The following is a 22,878-nucleotide window of genomic DNA, read 5'->3' as shown; positions in this document are numbered from 1 at the left end:
ATTACAGACAGCCTGGGACAGTTTTCTTTCTTTGCTCTGATTTTTTGAAAGTCCAAATCTGAAATGCTTTTCATGCAGAGGTGGGGGGAAGCAAACCCCTCTCACTAAAAAAACTGCTGGAGTTTCCAGCCTGTTTCTCTATCCAGGGAAAAAGGAGAAGTTCCTGCACATCACTGTGTGTGCACACATACACATCAAGGAAAGTTTCTGTTTTAATGAGAACTTTCTTGAGGACAAAAAAAATCCGATTTCATCAGTTTGGGCATGTGTAAATGGCACCATCTCCATGCCGAGCATTTCCTAAATGAGTGGATTTCCTTGGGGAGGGTGGGCTGCTGCAGTGACAGGGAGCAAGGAAGGAACTTTCCTGGGATACAGGAACCCCTTCAGCTGGACATCAGTAGAGTGTGTTCCTCCCTGTGCTGCAGATCAGCTCCAGAGACCTGCCCAGGCTGCAGCCCCTCTCTGTCAGGGATAGCCACTTAGTTGAGTAAGAATGACATCATTTTCCCCCCAGTTACTGTAAAAACACACTTTTCCAACTAGCAATAACACTTTTTTCTTGGTTATGATTTTTAATTAAGATGATTGGGGAGAAGATGTGTCCTAGAGCAGATTTTTGGCCCGAGCCTGGACGTTTGGTGCAGAAGGTGAACATTGCACGGTGCAGAAGGTGCACAGTGAGCAAAGGGAATTCTGCTAAAAGGGGGGCATGAGGCAACACTTCAGAGAAGCGGACCCCTTCTTTGGGGTCACTTGTTTCCCGTCACCTCTCCTTCCCCAAAAAAACCCTCTTCCCCTTTCTCTGGGAATAAAGAACCTGCCGGGCCGCGCTGCTCTCTGCCTCTCGCTCTGCCCCGCTTCTCACTTTCACTCCCATGGGTTTCACCTTCGCCCCGGCAGGCGGAAAAGCCTCGGAGCCGCTCCAGGCCGGCAGCAGGGCCGATCCTGGTTCCACCCACCGGGACTTTCCTGCCTTCCTGCAGGAGGAGGGGGCTGGAGGAGCAGGAGCAGCGCGGCGCTCCGCCGGTTTCTACTGTAGGCGGTGCATTCCTCGGGAGGGAGGGAGGCTCTGCGTGTGCGCCGGTGCCTTCCCACACTCGGCCCGGCTCTTATTTAATGGGGGTCTCCATGCAGGGCAGGCACCACAAGAGGTGCGGCGGTGCCCGGCTCCCTCGCAGGACGAGCCCGGCGCTGCTGCCATGGACACGGTGGAGATGGGCGAGCAGGCTCCCGGAGCCGGGCTGCAGCTCCGCAGGGACCTGCGCAGGATCCGCTGTGCGCTGCTGCTGTGCCTGCTGGCCGTGCTGCTGCTCATGCTGCCCACCGCCTACCTCCTGCTCGGCAACCTGCGCCGCTCCTGTGGCGACCAGGTAAGGCATGGGCGCACCTGGCTGCGTCCGCACCGAGCCCTCGTGCAGTTCTTTTAATGCTCTTTGCGCATTCCTCGCGTTCGAGGGTACGTGTGACACTTCTTCCTTACCCCGAGGATAAATCTGATTATTGCTCGTTCTTTTTTTTTAGTTCTTTTTAACTAACTCCGTCCCGCACCTCCGGACGGAGCCCTTGCGGAGTTCTTTTCAAGCTCTTTGCGAATTTCTTGTGTTCGAGGGCACTTGTGAGACTCGCTGGTGCGTTCCTTCTTCTTTACCCCGAGGAAAAATCTGATTATTGCTCGTTCTTTTTAACTAACGGTTCCTTACTTTCACTGAGGTCACGAGCAGAGTATGCGGCTTTAAAACTTTTATTGCTGTGCTGCAGGGAATGCTTAAAAAAAAAAAATCACTGATTGGTGGAAATGAGTGTCTCTGCACTGATTTCTGCCAGATTTTTGACGCTGTGATTCATTTTCTTCCCTCCTTTGGATTCAGTTTGCGGTTTCCCCCTGCAGTGTCTGATTTCAGGAAGATCTGCTGATGTCAGTACCCACTGGCAGCTACAGCTCTGGTGAATTATTAATTGCTATTAATGCGAACTTCTGCAGGGATGTGGTCTGAGACAATTAAGGGAGTCTGACCCTAAACTTTGCAGCCTGCTTTAACTCCCCATTAAAACTTTCTCTCAACCCAGGGCTCTTCTCAGCTCTTCTCCTTTGCCAGACAGCTGCACTCTCTTTGTTCCTAGCTGTATAAAGTTGTGCTGTGCTGCTTCCAGCCCTTCTCCAGGCTGCTCCATCCCCCTGCAAGCGCCAGTTCCCACCAGAGGTTGGGAGCTCAGCAGGAATGCCCCGTGCTGGATTGAATTTTAGCTTCAGGTCTGAAATTCCCCGTTAATCAGCGAGCTCGCTGCGAGGAGGGGCCCGAGGAAAGGGGAGCTGGTTTTGGTGGCCTGGCAGGCAGGTTTGGCACCTGGCTCAGGTTTAGCCCGGGGGTGTTCAGGGAGGGTGAGAGCCGTGCCTGGGCTGCTGGCTCCCGGTGCTGGCAGCTCCGGTGCTGGCCCCGGGGTGACCCCGCGGCTGTGCCCGAGTGATGCTGAGCTCAGGGTGCAGCATCCTGAGTCTCACCTGGCTCTGACCCGGCGCAGCCCCTGGCGCTGTTAAACCTGGCAGCTCCTTGGGTGTGTGAGCTGCGGTGCTGCCCCGTCCCGTCACTGCCGTCGGTTCCAGCTGCAGGAACCCTCAGCACAGCTTGCTGCAGGGGCTGGGCACCTTCTGAGAGCCTTCAGTTCCAGCAGCGTGGAATTGCGGCAGAGCAGAGCGTGGAGGAGCTGGAAAAGCTGGGTTCTGCTCGAGGCTGGGGGTAAAGGACACGAGGGGCTCGGGGCAGTCTCTGCTGCTGCTCTGCGTTTGTTGGTGTCCCACGAGAGCAGAACAGCTCAGTCTTCAAACAATCCTGGAGCGGAAAAATAATAAACTGTGGACTTGTTTAATCAATCCAGTGCATTCCTGGCTCCTGATCCTATTGTCAGGGTTAGCAGGGAAAAGTATTTTTCCGAGTGGGTTTGGTCTCTTAAGCGGAAGAGCGCAATGTAAAGCGTCGGAATTGCGGCGCTGGTGTGCATTCCCATGCACCTGCTCCCAATTAGCACACGTAGTGTTTCCACAATGATGTAACGAGGTGCTCAGAGCAGTTACAACCTCTGCGAGTCGCGGGGAGGAAGAGAAAAGTCATCGGGGCTGGCCGGGTGCCCGGGGTGCCGGGGGAGGAGCTGCCCTCCGCCCGCCCTGCCTGTTCCCAGCTTCTCATTCACTCTTCTGCTCTCTGTGCTCTTCGTGTTGTCCAGAGGACAGCACAGCACGTGTGTGCCTGGCTGTGAATTCCACAAGGAGCCTGCAGGTTCAGGGTGGCTCAGTCCCTGAGAATGTTTCTGGGCATAAAAGCTCTCAGGAAAATGTCATTTTGCACTTCCTTCTGCATTCAAAGTTTGCTAAATGACTCCGTGCTCATGTGCCCCATTGACAGCTCGGATCAGGAGTTTTTGGGCCCAGCCATGTGTGGCAGAGCTCTCTGGGGCACTGGATTTGGGGTGTGGGTGCCCTGGGCACTCTGGGTTGAGTGGGAATCCCCAGTTTGCCCCAGATGAGTGTTGGCCTCCTGACCTTGCAGCCCACAGGAGGAGTCCCCTGGCTGCCCACAGAGCTCTGCCACACACCCACTGTCACCTCCCGGTGCTCTGGGGACAGTCCTGGGAGCAGGGAGGGACTCAGCAGGTGAGGAGCAAATTCCTGACTCCTTCCTGGAGCAAGAGGGAGAAGGGAAGGCTGGCGAGGTTTGTGCAACAGGGGTGTGTCCCTGGGCACGCTGTGCAGGGTGAGGCACCTTGGCCATCCCTGCCCTGCCCTGGGTGCACCTGGTGCCTCTGAAGGGATGCAAAGTCAGGAGACTCAGGGGTGATCTTATCACTCTCTGCAGTCCCTGAAAGGTGTTTGTGCTCAGCTGGGGTTGGTGTCTCTCCAGGCAGCACTGACAGAGCCAGAGGACACAGTCTCAAGCTGTGCCAGGGGAGATACAGGTTGGATATCAGGAAAAAAAATTTTACAGAATAATAAAGTGTTGGAATGCTTTGCCTGGGGAGGTGGTGGAGTCACCATCCCTGGATGTGTTTAAAAAAGACTGGATGTGGCACTCAGTGCCATGGTCTAGTTGAGGGCTTAGGGCATGACTTGGACTTGATGATCTTGAAAGTCTCTTCCAAGCCAGTTCTACTGTGATACTGTAAAGTCACCTCTTGGGCTGGAGATGTCCTTTTCAGGAAAAAGCAGGGCAAGTTATGTCATTACAGCAACATGTGTGGGCTACCAGTGTTCTCTCTGTGTCATGGTATGGTGCATCTTCAATGAATAATTCCAGTCTGGTGATGATTTTCCTTGGACACCTTCCAGGCTTCCTCCACTGCTCCTTTGGGAAATGGAAATCACTTTCTTTTGTGCTTCAATCCAGAGGGAGGAGAGAAAAAAGGGTTTTTCAAACCAGAACACATGGCTTGTGTTACTGGCAGGGAATCTGTATAGAGGCCATAGGGGTGCCCTGCTGGAGGAAGGGCTATCCTTCCTCAGAGGAAAGCCAAGTTTCAATCTGAGTCCCCAAAACCATCAATGGGATGGCACAGGAGAGCAGCTCTGGCTGCCTCAGCATCCCACTCAGCACAGCACCACTGTGGCCTGGAGAAGCTGGTGTTTGGGTTTATTTATCACAGCATCCTTGGCATGTCAGAGCCACAAGCAGCATAAGAGGATTCCAAAGCCTGTCCCAAAGGTTGGACACGCACCTGTGTGCCAAGTCTGTGCCACATCAGCTGGCACTGGAGAAAGGACCTGCTACAGAGCAGAAGGAACTAGAGAATCCCAAAGACTACACCTGGATCCTGCCAGAAAGGTGACAACAAATCCCAGGAAAATCTGCACTCATGCCTGCCTGTAAAGGAAGGAGAACCTTAGAAGGCTTCCTGATCTTTGGGGAAGGAGAAATGCCTGGGGAAGAGCAGCAAGCAGACCTGGATGGACCCAGGTGTTTGGATTCCCCTTCTAAAGCCAGCACCAGTTTAAATCCCTGCCTGGATGCAAATGTTCCTTGTGGGCACGTGCCTTGGGTACAGGCTTCCAGTGGGCAGCAAAATGTTCTGACTGAAGCCAGCTTTTACTGGCACAGACCAGTTCCTACCAAAAATTCCTGGCCCAGGCCATGCAGGACCTCTGGAGTTAGAAAAAGTTGGGTTTATGTATTGCACATGACCTGCAGAGATGCTCCCTGTGACACAGTGCTGCAGATGGAGTGGATGGAGGAGCTGGGGGTATTTTGCTTCCCAGTCCCTCTGCCTGCAGTGCCAGCTGCTCTTCCCATGCCATGGGATGTCAGCCCTTCTTTTTGGGATTAGAAATATCTGGATATAAATGCACTGGGGCTTTGGGGCATTTATGGTACCAGAAGCACCCAGAAGTGTTCTGCAATCCCCAGGGTACTTAGAGCTGCCTGTGCAAACGTCTGTGAGTCAGCTCAAGGTGGAATTTTCAGCATCACTCAGTAACCAAGGGGAAAATTGAGGCTGTGAACTTTTCAGAGTCACAGCTGAGCAAGAGAGGGAGAAGAGAGAAAAGCACTGATTGTGTCAATGTTCTCTCTGTTGTCTCGTGCTGCTCAGTTCTCCCTCCCCATCAATGCACATCTGTGCCTGCTCAGGACAAGTTTTACTGACACCTGGTCATTATGCAGCACTGTCTGCTGCTAAAACATCTCCTGTAGGATATTTATATTTATACCCTTATGAAATAGCACAATTAGGGAAATAAAGAGCACCAACACCTTTGCCAAGCAACAGGAAAATTTCACACCTTGCTTCATCCCTCTGCTCTGTCCTTCAGCATCTCTGAATGCATCTCCTGCACCTCGAGTTTCCAGCTGGGTTTCTTGGGAAACAAGTAAATTTGGGTTTAAACAAGACCTTTTTGTTATGTTATGTAAAGAAGCAAAATTCTTCTTGCTATCCTTCCCATTTTCCTGCCACCTCTGTTTGGATTGCAACATCCAAGTTTATACAAGGAACTTCAGCAGAAGTTAGACTTCAAGTATGTAAACAGTTCCACAGAAGTTACATTCTTAAATGTAGGTTTGGGATTGACTTTTTCACTGGCTGCAGAATCCTTAGAGATTGGAATCACTAATGAGAGTTAGTCACTTGAGAAATATGTAGGAAATGTCACACAAGGAATGTGTAAATATACTCCTAGGTGAGTACACCTGGCTGAATGTAAGAGGAGTGTGAAGGAAATCCTTGATTCTGACCTTGTGCTCCCCATCAGGGCAGGGACAAGGTCACCTGGCTGAGTCACATCAACAGGGCACTCATGGTTAGTCACCACAGAAAGCAGGAGTTGGAAAGTCCTCACACATAATGAAAGGCTCAGAAACCTCCTGGATAGCACAACACCAATTTCCACTCAGCCCCGCACTGGAATTTCACACCAATCTCTGTCAGGAGGCTGCTGGGGCTGGGCCACACATTTGTGTACAGGTGGATAAGGAAATTTAAAAAAAAAAAAAGATAATTTTCCTACTGTTTCCCTTCTCCATTTGTGTCCCAACACACTGAAGCAATTATTTTAGAACCAACTGTTTTCTGCATGAGCACACGGATGTTTACTTCCAGTAAAACATTAAACTGTCTTTGGGTTTACTGGAGCAGCAGCCCCAGGCAGGCTGACAGTCTTTCCACAACCATTCCCCTTCCCCAGCCAATACAATTTATCCATTTCTCCTCCTGCAGTGTTCGCAGCTGTGTGAGACACAGCCAGCAGGAGCCAGCTTCATACTTACATATTAATATTGTTTAAGCCTCTTATTGAGCTAAATGTGTCAAATCCTTCCCTACGAGCTGTCCAGGGGTGGTTTATTGAGTTTATTCTGTGTGGGTTTGGAGGCTGCCCATAAAACACACCATGCCAGTCCTGTGGCACAGGATGTTCTGGGATGGGGTTTCCTGACAGGCTAAAGGTCAGTCCTGAGGGTCAGCACAACCCAGGCTGCTCCAAGGGCTGCTTCTCCCAGCCCTGATGCAGAGGAAGCATCCTGCAACACCCTACAACATCCCACAGCATCCCACAGCACCCTGCAGCATCACACAGCATCCCGCAGCATCCCTCAGCACCCTGCAGCATCACACAGCACCCTGCAGCATCACACAGCATCCCTCAGCACCCTGCAGCATCCCACAGCATCCCTCAGCATCCTACAGCACCCTACAGCATCACACAGCACCCCGCAGCATCCCGCAGCACCCTGCAGCATCCCTCAGCATCCCTCAGCATCCCTCAGCATCCCACAGCACCCTGCAGCATCCCACAGCACCCTGCAGCATCCCACAGCATCCCTCAGCATCCCACAGCACCCTGCAGCATCCCACAGCATCCCTCAGCATCCCACAGCACCCTGCAGCATCCCACAGCTTCCCACAGCATCCCTCAGCACCCTGCAGCATCCCACAGCATCCCGCAGCATCCCGCAGCATCCCTCAGCATCCTCCCTCCGCAGCACTCTCCCCCCGGAGCCCTCTCCCTCTGGATTGCCCGGGGAGCCCCGGCCGTGCCTGCCCGGTGGCTCGGGGGTGCAGCCGGTGACACAGGCACTGTCCTGTCCCTCTGAACTGCCCTCAGCGCCCAGGGCCGTGTCCTGCCTGAGGGCAATGTTCGGCTCCAGGAGGAATTGCAGAGGAGAGGGAGGATGAGCCTTCCCCAGTGCTCAGAGCTGCAGCTGCACTCTCACATCTGCTCAGCTCCTGTCTGCCCAGGAAGTCACCCAAAATTCCTGACAGACCTCAGGAATGACTCTGGAGTAAGGTGCAGGACAAAAGGCAGGTGGAGCTGATCACCCCAGCCTCTTAGCTGGTGTTGTGGGGGAACCTTTGCTCCTGTAAAGGCTCAGACCTGCCCTGCCTTGAGGAGAGCCTCTGACTTTGCTGTGCATGGATTGAGGGGCAGGAGAGGCTGCAGGGGCTCAGCAGTGCTGGACAGCCACATCCCCAGGATGGCTGATTCACACTGGCCACTGCTGCTGCTCTCCCACTTGTGCCAAGGACTTGTCCAGCCTCAGAATTCAACAAACCTCCCCCAGGCTCCTGGAACCCTTTCAGAGATGAAGGCAGCTCTATTTCTGCTCAACAGCAGAAACATTGTGCACTGAAGCAAAGTCTTGTTTTTGTCTCACAAACCTTTTTGACAAAAAGCTCCAGCTGAACTCAGTGACATTACTGCAGCTATTCCACATTCTGGGGTAATTCCTACCAGACCTTCTGAGCTGACTGCCTGTAATTCTCCCCTGCAGGTCACAGAGGAGAGGGGCTCTCGCTTTCTGAAGCAACGAGCAGTGGCTGCTGGTGAGTTTGCCACCCTTTCCCCTCTGGGTGCTGCAGTGCTGCAATCCCAGCACTCACCTCCCTCTGCCCTCCCACCCCAGCCAGGGCACAGCTGGGTGGGAAGATGCAGGGAGACAGCTGGGCCAGAGTCAAATGGGAGCATTTCCAACCCCTGGGCTGTGGAAGCTGTGCAGGCACAGGCTTCCCCCACAGCTCTGCAGGGTCACTGGGACTCCCTGAATGAGCACAAGGAGGATTTGGGTGCACCCCACACTTCCCTCTGTTCACACTCCAGCAGTTTAGGACACAGGCACAATGTGCCCTGTTATTTTATTGCCTTGGGGGTGTCAATAATAGATCACAGCAAAGAATTCCTGACTCAGACCTCTGCAGAAAGGGAGAGGGCCTGCACACATTTCCTCACGGGCTTCCATCACCACTCACGTTTTGTTGATCTAGGAAAGGTTCCCTTCCCCAGAGGGTGCTGGCACTGCCCAGGCTCCCCAGGGAATGGGCACGGCCCCGAGGCTGCCAGAGCTCCAGGAGCGTTTGGACAGCGCTGCCAGGGATGGACAGGCTGGGATTGTTGGGGGGCTGGGCAGGGACAGGGGCTGGGCTGGGTCATCCTGGGGGGTCCCTTCCAGCTCAGGATATTCTGTGATTTTATTACTGAACAGCAGCAAAGATCCTCACACCATTTTTTCCCTCTTCCCTCAGTTACAGACACCCTTTCCTGTGCAGAGAAGCCACGAGCTCACCTGACAGGTAATTCTTGTTCAGTACTAAAGCCTTTTTACAGCAGATGATGTGGTTCAGTAACCTTGGTCTGTGTGGATCTGATGGGAGCAGGTGTTGCAGGAAACACGGGGAGCTTAATAATCAGCTTTGTCTTGTTGACCACACCAGACTGAGTGCAGTGTGTCTGTAGGAAAGGGCCCAGGAGGAGACAGCTGACAGAAATGTCACCACTTTTCCAAGCTGTTTCTTTCACTGAATGACCAGCTTTTGTAACTGAACTGAACTAGGTGCCTGATGGCTCAGTGATCTGCTGAATCCTCCAGAAAAGACGGGGGAAGGAGCTTGTGGAGCAGTGAATTGGCAAGAATTACAAGTTTTGGAGCAAAATCAGGTCAAATCAGGCCAGTTTTATTTTATTTTTCTTCAAGGCCTAACTCAGACCACACACACACCATATGGCCATCAATCTTCCTCCCTGTTTTCAGTGAGATAATCTGTGACACATTTTAGAGCTAGCAGGGAAAGGGTAACACAAGCTGAGCCCTCCAAGCCTTTATGTTGTGCTAGGAAGGTGCCATCACAAAGTCCTATCACAGGTGGGCTGCCAGGGCTTTCCAAAGAGTTACCATGCCTTTCCAAAAAGTTATCATACCTTTCCAAAGAGTTATTGTGCCTATCCAAAAAGTTATCATGCCTTTCCAAAGAGTTATCATGTCTTTCCAAAGAGTTACCATGCCTTTCCAAAGAGTTACCATACCTTTCCAAGAGGTTCCCATGCCTTCCCAAAGAGTTATCATGCCTTCCCAAAGAGTTATCATGCCTTTCCAGAGTTATCATGCCTTTCCAAATTCCCATGCCTTTCCAAAGTCCCCATGCCTTTCCAAGGTCCCCATGTCACCACCTCAGCCTTGAAGCTGTCACCACACTGAGGACACTGCCCTGAGACATCCCCCATCCTCACCAGCTCCAGCCACGTGGAGAATTTAGGTGTTCCCAGAGAAAAGTTCCTGTCTGGCTGCAGTGTGGATGGAGTGAGTGCCAAAGGGTTTTCCAGGCCCTTTATCCCTCTCCAAAGAACAGCTCACTGCAGAGGCTTCCCCAACACCCCAAGTGCTGCCCCAGGGTGCACTTTGGAATTTGAAAAATGCAGGAAGTGCTGGGATGCTTCTCTCGAAGCCTCCTGCAGAGTTCAACCCAAATCCACCTGCAGGGTTCAATCAATCTTCAGCTCAGGGCTGATGTATTTCCCAGCAGAGTTTTCTTTCCTTGTCCCACAAGCTCCTTCCTGTGAACATCCTCAGTGCCTTTCCCTTTGGCACAGGGATTGTTGGAGCTCCAGACCTCACCTGTCCCTGTCCACAATCACATCTTTGCTTAAGTGCAGGTTTTAAAGAGCAAGAGGGCCATGTCTGCTACTGTAAAATTTGATTTTTCTTTAGTCCCCTATGGCAGAGAGATCCAGAGGCTCCAGTGACTCAGAGGAGCAGCCAAAGCTCTGCTCTGCTGCTGGGAACTTCCCTGGGTTGCACAAAAGCCCAGCTGCCACAGGGAAACACCCAACAGTTTCCTCCAAATTTCCTCAGCCCCCATATTTACAAAGATTCCTTTGCCATCATTCCCAGGCAGCTTCCCTTGGACTGTGCCAATCCTCTGGCATTCCACCAGGGACAGTCACTGCTGGCCACAGAAAAGAGCAAGAAAAGGGGGAAGTTAAGGGAATTTTCTCTCTCCTTACTGTGCTGTAGTCATCAAGGAACTGAATATCTGTGGATTATCTTTGACCATGTTTTAACCTGAACATATTCCTGATGCTTCTCCCTGTGGCAATGAGTTTCCCATCTTAACAGCTTTTAGCAGGCAGAAAATATTTCCTGTTATTTTCAACCCTGTGAATAGTGATTTCTTGGATTCCACCCTGGTTTTCACTTCTCAGAATCCATGACTTGTGCACAGAAAGCGTAGAAGGAAAAATTATCTTTGTTACATTCTCCCACCTCAGGTGCTTTTTCAGGGGCAGACTACAATTCCTAAATTGGAGGAAATCTCTTCCACACCTTTATTTTGTCTTTTTCTAGTTTTAGGCACATCTATTGTGGAGAGCAGAGGAGTGAGAGGAATGGGAATTAGACAGAGCTCTTTGGGAATGCACTGATTAATTGGCAGTAACAGAATAGCTCCATGTTTTGATATCAGCTCCTTTATGAGAAATCTCCCAGCTGCTCTTGGCCTTTTGAACTCACACTGAGAATTTTTATTCATCCAAACTGGAACTGAGATCTCCCCTCGCTGATGACTTTACCTACTGAGGTGTGGTCAGACTTCCCTCCAACCCCATTTTTCCCTGTGCATTAATGTTTATTTGGGGCTTCTCCTTGCCCTGCCATCATCCCCTCCCCATTTTTGGTTGGATTTGGGGTCAGGATTCAGGGCAGGGCCTGTTCCTTTTTGTCACCAGCCTGTGGCACAGTGGATTACCAGGACCTGGCTCATGCTCCTCGTGCTGCAGTGGTCCCAAACCCACCTCTAAATCTGGGCAGAGCATCATTTCTGCTTCCAGATGTCCTTTATTAAATCCTCAGGGCACAAACTTGAGCAGCAGAGCCCCTGCACACACAGGACCCTGCACCACAAGGGCTTCACCACAGGCTCCAATCTCTTGCTGAGACTCAGAGTTCAGGATTAGGCTCTCCCATTGGTGCTAAGGACTGCAGAAAAATTCAGCACAAAATATATCCCAAATATGACAGGCAACAGGGATTCTCCAGCAAGGGACTGAACCAAAAGTGTTTTATTACAGGAGAATTAAGGGATGCCAGAAACTTAGAGTGTGAGAGAAAATAGAAGGAACTGTGGTAATGAATGCAGATTTTAATTCCTTCCAGAATTAGCATCATAGGGATATTTGCAGGAAGAGGAGCTCCAGAATTTAGGAAATAAATAAATAAATGACAAAGTACAGCTGCTGCTAGAAAAGGAGCTGTGCTGTATTAAAAAGCATTTGAATGTTCATTTTATTCTCCTGACTGTTACTGAAAGTATGGGGAAAAGTAATTAACTTGAAAATGAAGAGCATGTATAGAGGGAGGTTCATCCTAAGAGGGAGGTTAAAGTTGTGAAACCTGAGTAATTCTAGAAGTTAGGAAGTGATGTAGTTCATTTGAGATCTTATCATATTTTATAACTAATAAAACCGATTTTATAACTCATATAAAAATTCATTGTGGAACTGAGTGTCACTGGCATTTCAAATGTGTCATTCTATGAGAAAAGAATATTTCACAGGCAGCTTCTCTTCAAGTTTCCCCCCATATTCCAGAGATGCAATAGAGCCCAGGACATTTTCTGGGATTATTCTGATCTTTCCTCATCCTGCCCACCTCAACACAATTTCCCCTGCTCTCTGAGATGTGTTGCTCCAAGCTCTTGCAAAGCTTAGAGTGATCCAAAGCTAGCTGAGCTTTTCCCAGGGTTCAGAGCAGTCCCTGCACCGAGGGGGATGTGGATGAAGGCAGACCAGGGGCACTTGCACTTTCTTTTATTTCCCTCTGTGTCAAAGCTCCATTGTCTCCAACCTCAGAATAATTCTGTGTTGCTGTAGAGGTGGGCACGACCACAAACTGCCACACTGCATTTCACCAGGCTAATATTCCATTTATTACAACAGTGTGCTGTCTTTTATACCCTCTACACAGTTTACACTTTGTTCATTGCTTACAGTAAATCAACACAACCTTCATGGCTGTAAAACCTATCTACACCTCTGTTTTTCCCAAGACTTTTCTAAAAATCCTTTTCCCAGATGCAGGTTTGATAGAAGACCTTTCAGAAATAACCCTTATTCATTAACCCTCTCTGGCCCACAGACCAGCTGTGAGTCTCTCCACATTTCTGTAATTTAGCTTTCCTTGCTGCCACAATCCCTGTCTGCCTTCCCCTTCCCAGAAATACTTTGCTCATGCACTTTGCCTCCTGGGAAAAGATTAGAAGGATTTGATATTTCAGCAGCACTCAAAAAAAAAAAAAAAAGACCATTATTTTGTTGTGCTACTCAGAGAATATAAAAGGAATTGCACTCCTAACACCTTTCTGTCTCCTCCTGGATTATTTATTGTTGGAAAAGAGGGAAACAGATGCCACTGGGACATGAGCACATTGCTTTTCCTGAGTCTTATTTCACCCAGGCTGGACCTAATGGTTATTGCCAAGGGAATTCCAAAGCCTTCCTGTAGGAGACTGTAGGAGGTGGGCTGGACTGTTAGGACAGAGATCTCTAAAGCCAGGTCTTGGAACTTGTGTTTATTGCAAAGGACATGGGTGAGAGGGCCTGGAGCTGCAGCCACAGCTCAGAGCAGGGCAGTGAGAGAGCAAGGAGTAAATAGAGCAGGGGGTAGGAGGGTGGTGGGAGAGAGAGGTAAGAGCATGGTGAAAGGAAAAGCCAAGAGAGCGAGGTTCCCATTACAATACAATAAATCTTCTGTGTTGAATATTCTAATTTCCACTAACCAATCTAATACAAGATACAAATCCTATAGCATTTACATACAGCCTGTAAGAATCATTACCTTACCACACTGTGTTACACTTTAAACCCTAAAAACTACTCTTTGGACCCCTTCTGCCAAACTGGTAGGGTCTTCTCTGACCTTTGGACCTGCTTGTAAGCAAAGGGATTGTTCAATCAAGAGGGGATTGCTTTCAGCTGGCCATTCTGTTGTTTTCTAGTGATTTAGTAACTAATGTTTGGTATCTCAAAGACGGCTTTCATTTCAATCTCACTTATGGTTTCCATATTCTCTAAATCTTTTGCCAGGTAATCATATTTATAAAGTTTTCCTGATTCATCTTTCCCAACACCTTCCCTGACCTGCATTCCATTTGCCACCCTTCCCATGCACACACCCTCAAATACTGAATAAAAATCAACTTTGAACATTTACATAAGCTCATTAAAAATGTCTCTGTTCCTGGAACTGTTCCCTCGATCTGTTCTAAGCATTCATCATTCATTTTCCAGGTTCATTTTAAAACCTGAGATAATCTTCATAGTTTTTATCCTCTTCTTCCCACTGCTGCTGTTTCAGCACAACAGTTTCATGTGGCAGTCAGTAAAGAGTAGAAATAACTCTTGTTTCCTTGCAGAAAAGCATGCAAGGGTTGGGGTTTATTGTCCTGTCTATTGTGTGTGAGAAACTGAAGTGGTGAAGGACAGGTGAAGGCAATAGGGCAGCAGTTCCTGAATTTTTCCCCTGCAGCCTGGGAAGCATCCTCAGCTTGGATCAGATTGATGCTGGGGTCAGGACTGGAGCTCTGCTTGTAATCAGCTCACCACAAGATTGGGAAGAAAAGGTCTGGAGGAATGTTGAGGCTGACTCCACATGTAGTATTTTGTTCCAGAATATCATTAAAGAAAGAAAAAGGGGAAAGAGAGGGTTAAAAAATGGTTTAAAATAGAATGTGTTGCTTTGGAATTTGACCTCTTGAAGCACAGAGGGGTGTTTGCAGTGACCCTGGTAAACCAAAAGCAATTCTAAAAAAGAATTTGAGAAAATCCTCAACTGAGAATGGAGTAAAAGAATTCTACAAAAGTCCTTGAGAGCACTCAAGGAGGAGAAGCTCGAGACAAGGGCTGAGAAACCCCAACCCCCTTAAGAAGAAGCTTGACAGGAAGAGAAGTCAAGTGTCTCAATGCTTGGTGACAAAGCACATCTCGTGGTGGTGACCAGTGTGGACATTGTGCAAGCTCAGCAGTGTCTCTCTAAGAACAAAATTCCCTTCTGAAGGACAAGGTGTACCCAACCCTTGGGTACAAGGTGCAGCTCTCCCAGTGCTGGTGTCACTTAGGGACAAGGTTTGGCTCTGGAGATGGCTGAGATGGGAAGGTAAAACCATCTCCATTGCTGCCCAGTGCCAGGAGACTCAGCCTTGAGGAAGGACAGCTCACCCTTTGGGGTCTGACCCCCAGCCAGGACCCCCAGGCTTCCTAAAGCACCCTTGGCTTTCAGTCCTGCCAGCTCAGAGCTGGGCACCCTGTGGGCACCCTGGAAAATGCCATTGGACAGCTGTCCTGCAGTCCAGTCAGCTCAGTTTTCAAGCTGGGAAATAAGAACATTTCTGCCCCAGCATTTTAAATCCCTCCCCTTTTGGAGCAGAGATTTTGTGTTACACCCACACCCCTGGCTGTGGCAAACTCACCCACCCTCCTGTCCCTCTCTCTCCCCCCTGCAGTGAAGAAGCAGGACCTGGCCAGCGCCGTGGGGAGCCACCTGCCCATCCTGCAGTGGGAGGACAAGCGGGGCCTGGCCTTCACCAAGAACAACCTGAGCTACTCCAGCAGCGCTCTGGTCATTCCTGTTTCTGGGGACTACTACGTGTACGCTCAGGTCACCTTCCGAGGGCCTGTGGAGAGCAGCCACAAGCCCAGCTCTGTCACTGAGATCATCACCAAGGTCACTGACAGCTACCCCGAGCCCACCCAGCTGCTGATGGGCACCAAGACCCTCAGTGAGAACGGCAATGGTTGGTTCCAGCCCATTTACCTGGGCGCTGTTGTCTCCTTGGAGGCGGGAGACAAGCTGATGGTCAACGTGAGTGACATCAAGCTGGTGGATTACACCAAGGAGCACAAAACTTTCTTTGGGGCCTTTCTGCTGTAGGGCTCTGGCAGCAGCTGGTGGGGGATCCCTCCAGGGTCATTGGGGGGACCTCCTTGGACTTGGGCTCTGTGGGCGCGTGTTGGGGTGAGATCTCTGCTGCTTTCCTTGTTCTTGTTCTTCTTCTTCTTCTTCTTCTTCTTCTTTTTTCTTCTTCTTCTTCTTTTTTCTTCTTCTTCTTCTTCTTCTTCTTCTTTCTCCTTCTCCTTCTCCTTCTCCTTCTCCTTCTCCTTCTCCTTCTCCTTCTCCTTCTTCTCCTTCTCCTTCTCCTTCTCCTTCTCCTTCTCCTTCTCCTTCTCCTTCTCCTTCTCCTTCTCCTTCTCCTTCTCCTTCTCCTTCTCCTTCTCCTTCTCCTTCTTCTCCTTCTCCTTCTTCGTCTTCTCCATCTTCTTCGTCTTCTTCATCTTCTCCCCTGCAGCTCACTAGAGCCTTAATGTAATGGGTAGGGAAAGGTGAAGCTGCAGGTTGAAGTGAAATAACCCTCCCCCAAAAAAAAAAAAAACCCAAAAAAACCAAAAACCAACCAAAAACTAACTTAAAAAAAAAAAAATAAACAAACAAAACCAAAACCAACCAAAGCAAAAACAAAACCAGCCCCAAAAAAACCAAAACAAACAAAAAGCCAAAACAGAAAGATGAAGGTTATATTTGAGGGAAAACAAAATGTGTTTTTGAAAGCAAAAGCTGAAAGTTCTTCAAAAACTGTGTAAGCTAAGGAGGAACGGTTGATACCTCTGGGTAGGAATTTTCATCTTGAGTTTTGAGCTAGGCTATATCACTAATTCCATCTTCAATGTACAATTTCTTCAACTACAAAAAAAAAAGGGTTTTTGAGCTTTATCCAGCACTTCCACTATAATTTTGCATGACCCTTCTTCAGATTCTCATTTCTAAAAGATAATTACTTCTCATAATTTCCTTATGAATAGATTTCCTCAGTACTTTGCACTAACATGAAGCTCAGGTTAATTATTAACTGCTTAATTAATCCCTTCCAACTTTCTTGTAAAGTAGATTAAAATTATATCTTGTGCTTTGCAGAAGCTACTTGAGATTTTTGGTTTTTCCAAAAAAATCTTTACAGTTCTCTAAGTCCATATACAGCCTCAAAGTGTTCTGGAAAAGGTCTAGGGAGCACGCACAACACTTTCTGTTGCAGCATGAATGGGGAATGTCCCCTCCAGGTGCTGACTTTAGGATAATGGGGAAAAAAAAAACAAGGCAGAGAAGAGACACAGAGCAAAATTTTGCACACTTTAAAATCAGCCACCAAAATTTTGGGAGAAAACCTCTGCGATGTTTTGCTTTTCATTATATTTAATGCAAAGCAAATGCAACTCAAGAAATCACTGCTCGGGTTCCAGCCACTGCTGATGGTCCTGGGTGAACATTGGCCACCAGTTGTCCCCACACAAGGAGAAAAATCCAAAGACACGACCCCAGTGGAGCTCAGGGATGTTTAACTCTCCACCTTGCACTTACTCATTCCCATAGACCTTTCTGCCTCTCAGGGACGTTCCCACCTTTCCCTCCCCTCTGCAGCAAACACATCTCAGGATCCTCCTGGATTTGGACTTTACACCCTGAACATTGCCAAGGTCTCACAGCCAAGCACCCACCCCCAACCCCCAGGCTCCCCTCTCTGCAGCTCTTCCCCACCTCAGCTCCTTGATTTCCTCCAGTTTGCCACTTCTTGCCCAGAAACGACAGCAAGGCTTTGTTGCCTGAGCTGATGTTTCCACTCAAAGCCGTGGTGGAGCCCAAATTCCCCCATCGGTGCTGGGGAGATGCTGAGGTGGGGAATTGCGGCCCTGGGGTGAGGGGCTGTGTCTGGAGAGCTGAACAGAGGATTTATGGGGGGACAGCCCCGTGTGGGATCCTGCAGCTCTGTCCATGGCAAACCCTGTCCCACCAATAAAGGAGATGGTTCATTGCTCTGGGAAGAGCTGCTTGAGCTGGCAAGGACTCAGTGGAGCAGAGAGAGAGGCCAAGGAGAGAGGGAAGGGAGGAAAGCAGCAGAGCAGGAGGAGAGAAGGTCCAGGCAGCACCAGGATCTCTGGCTTCATGCCAGGTGTAAGGACCTTCCTGCTGCCGTGACAACTGGCAGGTCTTTTGTGCTAAATCATCTCAAAACAGGGGCTTTTAGTCCATTCTTCCCTATCCTGCAGTTCCTGGATCCCACAGTCTCAGTCCTCCCCTGGTTTAGGCACATCACAACAGCCAGGACTTCGCCACCCTGCCCTGCCCTCCCTGCTCTGTGGGTGTCTTCTTGCTTCCACATTTTCCTTGAGTCTCATCACTGAGTGTTGGCCCCTGGCACAGCTCTGCCCATTTGGGGACCTTGACAAATTCCCTGCATCAAACCCTCATCCCAGTTTGGCTTCCCATCCTTTCTTTGACTCATCCTTTGCCTTCCCTACATCCACATCTCAGCTGTCCCTTGCTCCTTCCTGCCCTCCTGGCCCTGTCCATTAGGTGCAAGGACACTTCTTTATCCAAATGCCATTTTTTACACTCAATTTCTCCAACGCACAAAGAAAACTGACATCTCAAAATGGGTTTGGATTGGAGAAAGTAAATTTAATTATCCTGCAGGCAGATGGAAACACTCTGAGTCAAGGGATCCTCTTATGTCTTTGTGATCCAGATCACTTCCATCCTTGAGCCTAATTCCTGTTTTATCTCCTCCACATGCTCAGCCTATTTTTTTAAGCTGGGTCTGGAGCAGTTATTCCCCAATTCTCCATTCAGTGCTTAGCACACACAGCCTCAGCCTTGTTCTGGTGATCCAGCTCCTTTCCAGGGCTCTTCTTCCTGATCAGAGACCCCCCAAAAGGGTAAAATCTGGTGAAATCCCCCCCTCTTGGCACTTCTTGGCAAAATTATTCCCTGGGAAACCCTGAGAATTTCCATATCTCACATTTTGTGGAGTGTTCTCTCAACACCTCACGCTGAGTCTTTGATCACTGGGTTGTGAGCCCAAAACAGGATCTGAACTCATGCAAACACAAAATCTGCAGGTTTTGGGATACACTGAGCAATTTAGGTGACCAGAACACAAAACTACATGGTCAGTCTCACAAAGGAATATTTGAAATTACCTTTCCAAGGCAGGTGGTTCCCAGCAATTAGGCAGGAAAGCTTCTGTGAAGGGCAAGATAGCGTGAATCTGGTTTATCTTTGGAGGAAATTGGAGGGGAAGTTCTCTCTGTTCTGGGATAATGACAGTTTTGCAGAAAGCATCTCTTTTCTACAAATGAAAATGTTCTGAGGGCACAAAGCAATCCAGATTCCAGGGAAGCACTATCCCAAGGCACCATCACTCAGTCCTGGTGTGCTGAATGATGGGAATTGTGAGGGCTGGGCAGAGGAGTGGGGAATCCAACATTTGGCATTCAAAGAGCCTTCTGTGGGATATACACCCACACACTTCTTTTTTGTTTGTTTGGGTTTTTTTTGAATATTCCACAGAAGTTCCAGGAAGCCCATTGGCAATAATGAGCCTTTTCTAGCACATACTTTGTGTCCACACTAAAGATGAATTTCACCAGTAAAACGCTGCCTGCTGCAGCTCCATTCCAGGTGTGATTCTTCTGATCCATAATCCATAGAAATATTTATTTTAGTCCAGTTAGAGCTTTTGCACCCCATTACCCACACCAGCTTCAAGCACATTTAGCACATATTTTATAGGACATAAAACAATATATGTGGCATTGCTTGTTTTAAAGTGGTGCAGGCATATTGATCCCCACATGTATCCTCTTGGAAATTCTCTTTATTCCATTTTTTCCCCCCTTTTCAGTGCTAATTATGTTACTGTAACAGTGACCAGCACATAAAATAAGTGTTCAGAGGCTGATTTGGCCCTGTTTTATATTAGAAATTCCTCCACAGAAGTCAAAGTCATGAAGTCAGAGTAATGAGACAAAAATCAAGCTTAAATCTCCAACAGACTGAACCTAAACTGTGGATTCTCAGGTCTTTTGTTGTTCAGAAATGTTAAGTAAGGACATGAGCGTTCTCAGAAATTTGTGTTGATTGAGTTAGAAAATGTAAAGCATTTCTGGAGATGTGAAAATGCCCAGGCATCAGCATTTTCAATTAAATGAGAAGCTGATGAGATATGGTCACGGGAAGCAGTGACTTTAAAGTCTGTGGTCAAGCTGAACATGTGCTTTGTTTTGTTTTGAGGGGCTGTGAAACTGAAACCATTATCAGAAAAAAAAAAAAAAAGTAATCTGGAGGAAAAAAGGGTGAAATAGGCAGCTTGGGCTAAATAAGGTAAAACACAGAATTTCAGGTTTTGAGCCTTCCATTTCTTAGGAAAAAGAACCCGAAAGCACTTTTCAGAACAAAACCAATGAAAGAAGAAGTATCAAATTATTGTCATTGTTTAACAACTGTTCAAAATATTCTAGATCTTAGGAGTTGTCTTCTTTCCTATCTCTTTCATCTCCCAAAAAACTAACACTAAGCACAACCCAAATTCATCAGAGTTCATTACCTACCACTTCCTTTCCCCTTAAAAGCTGAATGTTGATAAACAAGCATTAACTTTCTCTCCATGTACATGCAGAAGTAAACTGAGTAAATTTTAATGCAGGTATAAAGAAAACAGCTCCAATCCTGCCAACATTTATTTGTGCTGAGCAAGTCACTGAAGGGGACCATGGAAAAATCCAGCTCCTGGATGAGAGGAGTAAAACCTGCATGCCTCAAATCAAAAGGGGGATAGAAAGTTTTAATTGTGTTTATCCTCAGCTCCACCATGGTTTGGAGCAATCCTCCCAATCAAGGAGTGGCTGCAGGGACTGCCCAGCACAGGGCTGTTGGCAGGATCAGTGTCCAAGGGTGTCAAACATCCCCCAGAAGATGCTGCTGAGATGATTTTGGATGTGACAGGGCAGGGGTGGGGTGAGCAAGCCTCTCTACAAAGGGGATCCTCAGCCAAGCCCAACGGATTTAGGAATTCACATGAAAATTTCAACACAGTATTCCAGAATTTTGAAGGAATCTTGTTTTTCCAGCCCTCTATGGCACCACTGAGCACCCTGTCCTTTGTTTTATTTATCTTGTGAGTGGCCCATCATTTCAGATGAGAAATGAGGAGAGAATTCGTTCTTTAGAAGAATCAGAAAATGTTGAAGATCTTTGCCCCGATGTGGGTGTTACACACCAGTAATAGCATGTTGCTACTGTAAGGGATTTTCTACAAGGGATTGTCTTTTGTCTTGTGCCTGAGCACTGAGATGTATCTTTACTACAAGAACTGACTTAGCTTCTTTATATATTCCCAAGTTGTATGACAATAAAAATGCAAGTGAACGAATGTGACCACTTTTGATCCCAGTCCCCTTCCCAAAACACTACTGACATTTAAGAGTGACCAGTTAATGCAGCCAGGCAGTGCTGATGTAGAAGAAACCAGAAATGTGTGAATAATCATTATTTTATGCAGCTGGAGGTCCCTCAGCAGAGTGGAGCCAGGTCCAGACTTTCCCCTGGGAATTTAGAGACACTTGCACTTCAGAAGGCAAAAACCATCCACAAAAACCCCTCAGCATTTTGGGAATTCTGTGTTCTCAACTGCTCAGCTCCTGGCTGACAGGCACCACCCAACCAGGACATTTTGGCCAAATGAGAGTCAAAGTGAAGGCAGCAGAGCCCTGGGCACCCCAACCCTGTTCCAGCTCCAGCTTTTTTCCCAGCAGCATCCCCTGGATATTTATTCCTCATCCTGGCTGCTGTTATCTTCAATTCCTCTGCTGCCAAGAATGCAAATTCCTTTCTTTCCACTAACAGAACTGAGAGGCATCTCCCATTGGCCATATTATTTCTTATTCTCAAAATTTGTTTTGTTTCCCTGGCTTGAACTCAGAGTATCACATCTAAATTGCTTCAGGAGAGGATTCTGGGGAAGGGCTCTGTGCTCTGGCTCCAGGAAGGTTTTCATTGGAATACTCTGATGGAGGATATTCATTTCCCCTGCTTTCCACCCACTTGCAAATCCCTGAGAGGTTTTGTTAGCAGCTTCTTAGATCAGCCAGGAGTTTATTAGACAGTGGGAATCAGGCTGCTTTCCCCTGTGACACCAAAAAGATGTCATTTGCTGTTATGTTGTTTTCTGTTTTGTTTTTTTAATCCAATATCTACCTCACATTTAGCAAAAGCAAAACAGAATTTTATGATTATTATTTTCTATTTTAACTTGAGCAGAGCAGAATTGAATTTCACTGCCATTTTACTCCATGCTTTGCACATTTAGGGTAATAACTTGAGATTCTTTGTAGTCTAAACACACTGAGTGTGAGCATCATGCTGCATTTTGGTTTCCTTTAATCACATCAGAGGTGTCTGCTCTCAGTAAATCCAGGCTCCCTCTCGAGAGTGGAGGGGGAGAGAGGCACATCCCTGGAAAGCTGCACATCCTGGGGAAGGTGGGGATAACAGAGGTGCTTCTCTCCCAGGCTGGGAGGGATTCTTGTGGTGTTCTTCTGGGTAAGGATGACCCAGCACCTGGTGAAAGGGAGAACCCCACTGCTCTCACTCTGGGGTGGGTGGGTAAATCCTTGGGGGAGGATTCCTCCAGGACTGAATGTTCAGTGCACACATGGACACAATCCTGAGCTCACTCTCATGCTAGAAGGTTCCTGCAGGAAATCCACCCTGCAGAGCAGGACAGTCCCTGCAGGACTGCACATTCCCAGCTGTGCCCTGGGACACCCAGCACAGCTGGATTGATCCTCTCAGCTGCTGGGGAGGGACCCCAGGGAATGCATCCAGCCTTGGAGTTCTCTCTGGCAAGGCTTTTGTGCCCATGGGGGGTGCAGAATGAGCTGAGACCGCCTGGAAGGGATTTTCCCTCACTATAAAAACCCCAGCTGATGGACAGGGATGTGTTTGCCATCCCCCTCAGCACCCAGACAGGGTCCCAAAGGAAATGAGAGCTCCACTTCCATTTCTTTGTGGTCCAGTTCTGTCCCAGAGTGTGAGCTTGGCAGTGACACTGCCAAATTCCAGTTTCCTGATTGTTAAATCCCCTGCAACAACAGAAAAAGCATTGCCTGGGAGATCATAACCCAGCTTATTAAGCAACATAAGTCAGCAGTGTTGGGTTTTTATGCTGAATTATGAACTGAAAGAGCTTTCCAGCTGCTCTCATTCTTGCACAAATCTCTTTGTGTTCTGCCATTGATTGTAGAGT

At 48.4% G+C, this 22,878-nt stretch overlaps 1 protein-coding gene across 1 annotated transcript; it reads left to right on the top strand.

Moving 5' to 3' along the window:
- The first annotated feature begins 1,005 nt into the window (after window positions 1-1,005).
- On the top strand, window positions 1,006-15,812 carry TNFSF15 (TNF superfamily member 15). The gene is made up of 4 exons (XM_033077734.1): window positions 1,006-1,373; window positions 8,253-8,304; window positions 9,001-9,048; window positions 15,247-15,812. The coding sequence occupies exons 1-4, from the start codon at window positions 1,203-1,205 to the stop codon at window positions 15,672-15,674; spliced, it is 699 nt and encodes a 232-aa protein (XP_032933625.1). The 5' UTR covers window positions 1,006-1,202; the 3' UTR covers window positions 15,675-15,812.
- The last annotated feature ends 7,066 nt before the right edge of the window (window positions 15,813-22,878 follow it).

This window comes from Catharus ustulatus, chromosome 21 (genome assembly GCF_009819885.2).
Source record: "Catharus ustulatus isolate bCatUst1 chromosome 21, bCatUst1.pri.v2, whole genome shotgun sequence".
Lineage (NCBI taxonomy): Eukaryota > Metazoa > Chordata > Aves > Passeriformes > Turdidae > Catharus > Catharus ustulatus.
The sequence above is the reverse complement of the archived record's forward strand: the minus strand, read 5'-3'. Positions and strand labels throughout refer to the sequence as shown.

Excerpts from the sequence above, each read along its gene's own strand:
- TNFSF15 (XM_033077734.1), top strand. The coding sequence starts at position 1,203 with ATGGACACGGTGGAGATGGGCGAGCAGGCTCCCGGAGCCGGGCTGCAG. Across the intron at positions 8,305-9,000 it reads GCAACGAGCAGTGGCTGCTG|TTACAGACACCCTTTCCTGT; the intron begins GTGAGTTTGCCA and ends CTCTTCCCTCAG. Across the intron at positions 9,049-15,246 it reads GCCACGAGCTCACCTGACAG|TGAAGAAGCAGGACCTGGCC; the intron begins GTAATTCTTGTT and ends TCCCCCCTGCAG.